The sequence below is a fragment of the Nanorana parkeri genome, unplaced genomic scaffold (assembly GCF_000935625.1).
Source record: "Nanorana parkeri isolate BGI_ZX_2015 unplaced genomic scaffold, ASM93562v1 scaffold1330, whole genome shotgun sequence".
NCBI lineage: Eukaryota > Metazoa > Chordata > Amphibia > Anura > Dicroglossidae > Nanorana > Nanorana parkeri.
Window position 1 is genome coordinate 162,706 of NW_017307598.1, and position 9,551 is coordinate 172,256.

Genomic DNA, 9,551 nt, shown 5'->3' on the forward strand with positions numbered 1-9,551 from the left:
GTGTATTTTTTTATATGTGGGGGGCAGGGAAAGGGGGGGTGTATTATTTTATATGTGGGGGAAGAGTGTATTATTTTATGTGTGGGGGGCAGTAATGTTTACATTGCTTTATGTTAATATTGTTAAAGTTGTTGTTGTCAATATTTATTTTTGTAACTTTATTCTGCATAAAACATGTAACAGTGTCATTTCATCAAATAATTTAGGAGGTTGTGTTTAGGGGCGGAGTTAAGGCAGGGTAGGGGTTAGGTGGGGCAACTGGTGTGGCGAGTAACTCTTAAGGCCGGGCGAGTAGCCCAGGACTTGACATTTTGAGCCCTATGTTCCCGTATAGTAGACTGATGAATAACGCGCTGTGCTTTCTCATGTTTTCCAGGTGGAACCCAATGCTACCATTGCAGACATAAAGAACCTGTTCACCAGATCCCGTAGGTATTTCGGACGGGTACTGCTAATCCCCCCCATATCAAGGCCCCCGCGGTGACCTGTTAAACAAAGCTGCTGTAATTAAAAGCTGTTAATGGGCCTGTGATGAAGGCGCGGAGTCCGCTCCATTACAGCTCGTCACCTGTTTGCTTAATCAGATGAAAGATGGCGGGATTAACCATGGAGCGCGACCTGGCGGCTGGCAGCAGCACATTGTAGGCTGGGCCGTTGTGGCATTGCCTGCCGGTGTGGGCCGGGTCTCATTAGAGCCTCTTAGGTCTCCCTGTGTTTGCAACTTTGCTGTAGAGAGATGAGGAGAATCTTGATGTCCCCCCAGCAGATACATTTTTTTGGTTAAAGGAGAACTACGGTGTCAGTGCTTTTCCCCATAGTTCTCCTTAGGGTAACGGGAGGACACAAACTAGCGTCCTCCCGTCACCCTAAGCTCAGTATATAGGGAGCCACAGCTCGAGGTATACTGAGATCGCCGCAGCCAGAGCGGATACCGACATTGCTGTCTGGATCCGCCCAGCTGCGCGACTGACATCTGGCTCTGCCTATCTAGAGGCAGAGCCAGCTGTACCCGCCCCCTCCCCCGTCCATTCCGCCAGTCAGCGCGGGAGGATCGGACAGGGGAGGGGGGGGGGAATCCCTGCAGGGAGCCGTGAGTGACAGTCACGGCTCTCTGCAGGGACAGGATCGAGAAGTGAGCGAGCGACGGTATGTTTGCGCTCACTTCCCGATCTATTGAGCCGACCTGTGACAGTCTCATTGTCACACGCCGGGTCAGATTATGAGGCTGGGGAAAAATCACTCGCCTCATAGTTCTCCTTTAATTGCGGGATATTTTTTGGCCACCTGCAAGTTTTGTTAGCAGTGTGCCGGAGATTCTGAACACTTCCCGGATGTATCACCTCCGGAGCTAAGCTGGCAATACGTGGATTGGATTTCATTTGTTTCCTACTGAATCAATTTGCTCCGTGTTTGGCCCTGCCGGCTCCACAAACTTTCCACTGAAAATTGTCAGACAAATAGTGACTGCTGCCAACTTGACAGCCGCCGGGTCCAGCTTACCAAATGGCCAGCAGGAAAGTATCCCCCATCCACGCACTCATTCTTTTTGCCCCCGATCTATATGACCCTCCACAGATGTGTACTTACTAAGATCTGAGGGTCCCTTCTCTGCCTTTTCGTTGACAGACAGCGCTGCAAGTCTCCCTCTCCCGGTCGTGCACACCCACCAGCTGGGGAACGGCCCATAAGATGTCTATGGGGCTGTAATGTGCAGGTGCAGCCAGCAGAGGGAGCATTGTGGCGCTGGATGTAAACAATAGCAGAACCGTTGTGCCCGGAGGAAACCCAGGCAAGTACGGGTAGAACATGCAAACTCCATGCAGATAGTGTCCTGGATAGGATTTGAACCGGGGACCCCCAGTTATGCAAAAACAATAGCGGCACCGAGCCTGTGGGATCGTATTAAGTACAGATCTGCAGAGGGGGAGGGTGGGACCATATAGATCAGGGGTACAGGGGGCAAAAAAATAAGTGCACTCTTCAAGGATTTGGGCAAAATACTGCTTCTATATGCAGATCATGGCTGGTGGGAGGGGCTGGTAGGGTGCTGTACATGGCTGGTGGGAGGGGCCGGCAGGGAGCGGCACATGGCTGGTGGGAGGGGCCGGCAGGGTGCTGTACATCGCTGGTGGGAGGGGCCGGCAGGGTGCTGTATATCGCTGGTGGGAGGGGCCGGCAGGGTGCTGTATATCGCTGGTGGGAGGGGCCGGCAGGGTGCTGTATATCGCTGGTGGGAGGGGCCGGCAGGGTGCTGTATATCGCTGGTGGGAGGGGCCGGCAGGGTGCTGTATATCGCTGGTGGGAGGGGCCGGCAGGGTGCTGTATATCGCTGGTGGGAGGGGCCGGCAGGGTGCTGTATATCGCTGGTGGGAGGGGCCGGCAGGGTGCTGTATATCGCTGGTGGGAGGGGCCGGCAGGGTGCTGTATATCGCTGGTGGGAGGGGCCGGCAGGGTGCTGTATATCGCTGGTGGGAGGGGCCGGCAGGGTGCTGTATATCGCTGGTGGGAGGGGCCGGCAGGGTGCTGTATATCGCTGGTGGGAGGGGCCGGCAGGGTGCTGTATATCGCTGGTGGGAGGGGCCGGCAGGGTGCTGTATATCGCTGGTGGGAGGGGCCGGCAGGGTGCTGTATATGGCTGGTGGAGGGATCGGCAGGGTGCTCTACATGGCTGCTGGGAGGGTGCTGTACATGGCTGCTGGGAGGGGCTGGCAGGGAGCTGCACATGGCTGGTGGGAAGGGCCAGCAGGGAGCTGCACATGGCTGGTGGGAGGGGCTGGCAGGATCCTGCACATGGCTGGTGGGAGGGGCTGGGAAGGAGCTGCACATGGCTGGTGGGAGGGGCTGGCAAGGAGCTGTACATAGCTTCCTGAAAACATCCCAGCACCCTGCCTCGGTACTGCTCCCAAGAGCCCTCAGCCCTGATGCCCGCAGTCTCATCCAATTGGCTTGCTCAGTTCCTTCCTCTGTCACTAGAGCTGAGGAAGCTGCAAGGATGAGCAGTGAAACTTCTTCAGATTTACTGAGCAAATCCATTTGAATGCGACAAACTACTATTGAGTCAGGGGCCCATATTCACTTAAAGGTTCGGTTGCAGTGCGTTAGCACATACATGTTAATGTGTGTTATGTTAAGGCAGCCCATCGATTATGAGTGGGCTTCTAATGCACCACAGCAGATTAAAAAAAACATACATGAACCTTTAACAATGCAGTACACCCCAACACTTGCGGGTATAAAGTATTTGCAGGGTTTTTCGCCCGGTAAATATCTGCAAATCTTCATTCTGTGCGTATATATGCCAAAACGGTTGTTTCTGTACAGGGGAATGTATTTTTCAATGTTTGTTTTTAATGCAATAACGCACTATGGCCACTAGATGGCGGGGGAGAGCACAGACAATAAATACTTCTATTCTATGTTTCTCTAGCGCCATCCAGTGGCCATAATGTGACATTACATGTAAAAAACATTCAAAAATTCACTCCGCTTGTAAAGAAAAAAAACTAAAGAATGTTATATTTGCACAGATGGAACGTTCACAGATATTCACAGCTAATTGCTTATAAATCGACCCCTTCATGGTAGATGTATTGTGATGTACTGCTGTGTGTTGGGTCCCATGATACAATCATGGAACACTATAGGTTGAACTCAATGAACTTCTTTTTTTTTTTCCAACCTGACTAAATATGTAACTGTGTAATGCATTGGTGGGACATTCACAATGACCGTCACTGCCGTGCATCCTACGCAGAGCCGGTGCGTTGCCATGTAATTTGTCAACTCCTGTTGAAAGGCCTCAGCACACAAGTGTGAACGGGTGGGTGGTGATTCTGTAGTCCTGCTCTCGGCTTGAAGTCTACTCCGCATTTGTTAATAAATTGTGCTTAAAAATGTTTCTTGTTTTCTAGATCCTGAGTGGTACCCGGCCCGACAGTCATTACGTTTGGACCCCAGTAAGTCATTGTTATGCTTGTAGGACATTGCAGAGGGGGAGTGTTCACCATCCGACAAATGAGAGGACATCAGGGCATTCCTATACACTTTAATATGAGGAGTGTTCACAAAGGACCAAAACATGATTGTGTGTGTGCGGGAGGAACCCAAAGAAGTCCGAGTTTTAGATATCCGGCATTAGATGTTAAAGCAGAACTCCGGGTAAACATGGCGACCGCACAATTTATAAGCAGCCTTTGTAGCAAGGTGCACATGGAAGGGCTCACACGGGTTTTTTCCATCCAAAATGCACGCTGGGGACCCCGGGCGTGTCCCCACACCAAACACAGCTAAGCCAAAGATACATGGCGACCGCACAATTTATAAGCAGCCTTTGTAGCAAGGTGCACACGGAAGGGCTTATAACAATACAAAGCCCCTGCGAGCCCTTCCGTGTGCACCTTGCTACAAAGGCCGATTATAAATTGTGCGGTCGCCATGTATCTTTGGCTTGGCTGTGTTTGGTGTGGGGACGCACCTGGGCTCCCCAGCTTGTATTTTGGATTGCTGGGCCTTTAAGGAGGAGTGGGCTCCCTCCAGGCACACCTGCATTCAATTTATCAACTGCTTGGATATGCTCCAATATGGGGGGTCAAAATTAGAGTTAGGGCCACACTACACTGAGGGGCAGTGCGGGTTCCACATACTTTTGGCAAAAAGTTGTGCAACTAAAACCTCCTATTTTTAATGCGTATTGGTAGACGGGTTAGGGATGCACCGATGCTGGTTTTCGGGTATATTTTTTTTCCCTGTACTCGCCGATACCGAATACCGATACCGGAAATCCCATTAGGGAAGTGTAATGGCTTCCCACCCGGCTTCCTGATTAGCAGGGAAGCCGTCTCCATGCTCCCTCATCACCAGATGACGAGGAAGCATAGAGCCGGCTTTCTGGCCAATCAGGAAGCCGGAGGTCAAGTAATGACTCGCCGTCCGGCTTCCTGATTGGCCATCTTCCCGAGCAATCAGGAAGCCAGGCAGCGAGTCATTGATTCCTGATTGGCCGGGAAGCCAGCTCCATGCTCCCTCAACAAAGGATGAGGGAGCATCAAGCGCACAATTTTTAACCCGGGCATGTCGGGTGTCTATTTACTCGTTATAACCTCATCTTTTATATTTTATAAAACAAATGGGTATTTGATTGTGTTTTGGGGGATTTAAATGCATTTTTCACTAAAGTCTGGGGTTTGATAATACGTTGCACTAATGTCCTGCTGCATAAAAATTTGCAACTGCCGCCATTTTATTCTACAGGGTCTTGGCTTTTAGAAAATATATTGTGTTTGGCGGTTTTAAGAATTTTTTAGGCCTAAAATGTGGATTATAACATGTGTGCAAAAAAAAGGCCTCAGTCATGAATTTCTCACATTTGCACACACACGATGATAAAATCTGAATTTCTCTCCCGTTCATTGAAGGACACAGGGAACAGATCGGAGATCATGTACTGTAGGGTAATATCGCCACCTGCAGGAGAAGGACGCTAGGCACAATTTTTGGTACTGCTATGTGACGTCCCTACAGTACCCTGTCTGTTCCCTGTGTCCTTCAATGAACGGGAGAGAAAATAGGATTTTGGTACTCACCGTAAAATCCTTTTCTCTCCGTTCATTGAAGGACACAGGGCCCGCCCCTCTATGTGGGTGTGTACTCCTTTACTGCTTGTTGCTAAACTGGAGACTTGTCAGCAGGTGGGGGGTTTGGCCACCAGCAGGGGCCGCCCCTAGGCTGTAATTGGTCTTTAGTTTTTTGTGCCTAGCGTCCTTCTCCTGCAGGTGGCGATATTACCCTACAGTACATGATCTCCGATCTGTTCCCTGTGTCCTTCAATGAGCGGAGAGAAAAGGATTTTACGGTGAGTACCAAAATCCTATTTTTTGGCTAGAAAACAGCTTCAGACCCCCAAACAATGATATATGTTCTGACAGCAGAGGCCTTGTAAAATAAAAAGATGCTGGTTGCAATTTTCTATGTCACACGGTATTTGCACAAATGTTTATCAAATCACTATTTTTAGGATAAAATACACTAAAATGAAATTTAGTGCTCAGCAACAGAATATGATACCCAATTTTTTGGTAAAATATAAAAGGTGGGGTCACACCGGGTAAATAGACACCAAACACGTCAAGCCTTAAAATTGCGTGCGTCCGTGAGACCGCAAAAAAACTACAATACCCCAAAATTTCCCATAGGGGACACTTTAAATGCTTTTACAGCTCATCAGTTTAGTGCTCACAGTGATCGATGGGCCGAGAATTATTCCTCTCACTCCGACGTTTGCAGCAATATGCACAATTTTCATTTTCGCACGTAGGCGCACCCGACATGTGTTTGCGTTATATGAGGGGGGTGGACTTTAAAACATTTTTTTTTTTATGTTACTTTTAATTATTATTATTTTTTTTTACATTCAACTTTATTGCTATCACATTGGGGGCTAACAAGGTCCATGAGCGGTTAATGTTGCTGTCCCCTGATAGTACATGTGTGATTTATGTATGCGATCGGAGTACATGGTCACTCTCTATCTCTATGATCTCTATGACAGAGGGACGGTCTCTGAAAGATGAGGACATTCTGCAGAACCTGCCGGTGGGAACAACGGCGACTCTGTACTTTAGAGACCTGGGAGCACAGATCAGCTGGGTCACGGTGAGTACACGCACGCGCCTTTTGTAGACAGCGGACTATATGTTATTATACACCCCCCCTCCCCCCCCTATACCTCGGCTCGGCGTGCAATACATCATACAGAGGATGTCTGTGATCATAAATAGACTTTCCACAGGGATGGTATTTGGAATCATGTCATCACTTTGTAGAGAAGCCCATTGTATGCAGATCATGCGGCACCTTAAAGAAACACTCCGGGGAAAATGTTGTTAACCCTTGCAGTGCGGGTGGCTATCTCTGCACTTCAAGGGTTAACGGCTCGTTTTTGTCTCGAATAAAAAAAAGTTCCGATCTTCCGAGCTGGCTTGTATTTAGACCGGTCCTTCCATCATGTCTCCCCCTGTACTGCAGAGGTCTAAGGAGTTATTGCATAGGACGTGAGGACGCCAAGGGACATATCATCACTGTAGCATGGGAGGAGACGGGCTGGAGTGAGCAATGTGACAGCTGGACAGATCCGAGGTTCGCCGTTCTTTAGTCCCCGGATGAAAACGGGCAGTTAACCCTTGCAGACCCGGAGTGTTTCTTTTTAATGCAAACAGATTGGGATGGTCTGCAGACAATGTAAACAGAGACCGGGGCAGGATGATCCGCCGTATTAACAGATTTAGTCCAATAAGAATGAATAGAATTCGTCCGCAGAGAGTCAGAAGTGAATGCGCCTATCAGGGGCCTGCAGAAGAAGATGGCCATCGGGGCTGCGTGTGCTCATATTCAAGCAGCAGGCCTGACAAATACTGGTGAGCGGAGGCGGCACCCTCGTGGCTGCAAGGCGACCTCACTTCCGGGTAGTTGGGTAACTATGGTGATATGTTTGTTGGGGACCCCTTCTTTATTAAAGGAGAACTATGGGGTTAAGGCTTTTCCCCATAGTTCTCCTTAGGGTAACGGGAAGACACAAACTAGCGTCCTCCCGTCACCCTAGGCTCAGTATATAGCGGGCTACAGCTCTCTATATACTGAGACCGCCGCAGCCGGGACGGATCCCGACATTACTGTCTGGATCCGCCCAGCTGCGTGATTGACAGCTGTTTCTGCCTATCTAGAGGCAGAGCCAGCTGTACCCGCCCCCGTTCGTTCCGCCAGTCAGCACTGGAGGATCAGAGAGGGGAGGGGGGGAGAATCCCTGCAGGGAGCGGTGAGTGACAGTCACGGCTCTCTGCAGGGACAGGATCGAGAGGTGAGCGAACGCCGGTATGTGTTCGCTCACCTCCCGATCTACTGAGCCGACCTGTGACAGTCTCATTGTCACAGGTCAGTTTAGATTATGAGGATCAGTGAAAATCGCTCCCCTCATAGTTCTCCTTGAAGCCAGGGTATCTGGGTTTGGGGGCGGTTCAGGGTTTGGGTATGCTGTATGTGATCACGCTTCATGTTACACATTAAAGGAAGAACTCTGGGGAGTTTATTACCCCTTGCAGTGAGGCTCCCCCAGGGCTTCAAGGGTTAATAATACTTCTCATGTTGGTCGAGGGCTGAAAATAAATTGTGCTCACCCGATCCTCAGAGATGGCCGGTGGTGACAGTGCTCCCTGCAGCCTGTGTTCTCCTCCGCTGCAGCATTGATGGACTGTCCCTGGGCGTCCTCACGTCCTGTACACTCTGTATAGAATGTGATGACTCCGGGACCTTAGGTGGCTGCAGTTTTGGGACGCACCGGTACCAGTTTTTTCGGTACTGATATTTTGTTTTCGGTACTCGCCGATACCGAGTGCTTCCGCTGGCACGGAGTCGGCTTCCCAGGCAATTAGGAAGCCAGGCAGCGGGTAACGACATTGCCCGGAAAGCCAGCTCCATGTTGTTCGGCCCAGGCTCGATGGTGGTTGGCTGGGAAGCTGGATTCCCGGCCTATCGGCATCGAGCTGGCGTCCCGGCCCATCAGGAAGCCAGGTGGTGAGTAATGACCCCCCTCCCCCTCCTGGCTTCCTGATTGCTCCATGCTGTTTGGCGGCTCAATTGTGATAGGCTGGGAAACCGGCCTCCCAGCCAATCGACATCAACCCGGCTTCCCGGCCAATCAGGAAGCCGGGAGGTTGGTCATAACTTGCTGCCCGGGAATCCATGTTCCCTCCATGTTCTCCTGCGGTACTGCCGGTCAGAGGAAATCTTGAAGTTCCGGTATCGGAGTATTTGGGCGAGTACGAGTAGCTGCATCCCTGCCAGCGATAGACTGTCCCTCGGCGTCCCCAAGTCCTGCACGCTGTATAGATTGAGATGGCTCACGGGATCTGAGACTGCTGCGGAGGAAGGGGAGGCGGGGGGGGCTCCAGGGACCGGTCCAAGAGCAAGCCGTTTCTGTGGATCAGGTGAGTATTTCTTTGTTATTTTTAGCAGTTAACCCTTGCAGGTCAGAGGTAGCCACACTGCGAGGGTTAAGAGAGAGCATGCCCGGAGTTCTGCTTTAACCCCTTCATGACTGAGGCCTTTTTTTCATTTTTTGCACCCATGTTATATTCCACATTTTAGGCCTGAAAATTACTTAAAACCCCCCAACATTATATATTTTCTGAATGCCAAGACCCTATAGAATAAAATGGTGGTAGTTGCAAATTTTTATGTTGCGCAATATTAGCGCAACTCCTTATTAAACCCCAACATTTAGTGAAAAATTTAATTAAATGCCCCAAAACACAACAAAATACCCATTTTGTTAATGAAATATAAAAGATGAGGTTACAACGAGTAAAACGATACCCAACATGGCCAGGTTACAAATTGCGTGCGACCGTGAAACGGCGAAAAACCCCAGTACCCCAAAAAGCCCATAGAAGACGCTTTAAAAGCCCCCACAGGTCATCAATTTAGAGATGCCCTAGAATTATTGCTCTCACTCTGGCGTGCGCGGCGATACCCAACGTGTGTAGCGCGTTCGTCGTTTT

General features: G+C 50.1%; 1 protein-coding gene across 1 annotated transcript in view; it reads left to right on the top strand.

The window, feature by feature from the left end:
- TECR (trans-2,3-enoyl-CoA reductase) overlaps positions 1-9,551 on the top strand; it is a 36,620-nt gene that overhangs the window by 10,467 nt on the left and 16,602 nt on the right. The window contains exons 2-4 of the mRNA XM_018569404.1: positions 377-428; positions 3,912-3,956; positions 6,548-6,651. Coding sequence (XP_018424906.1) covers positions 377-428; positions 3,912-3,956; positions 6,548-6,651 — 201 coding nt within the window. The remainder of the gene's footprint in view (positions 1-376; positions 429-3,911; positions 3,957-6,547; positions 6,652-9,551) is intronic.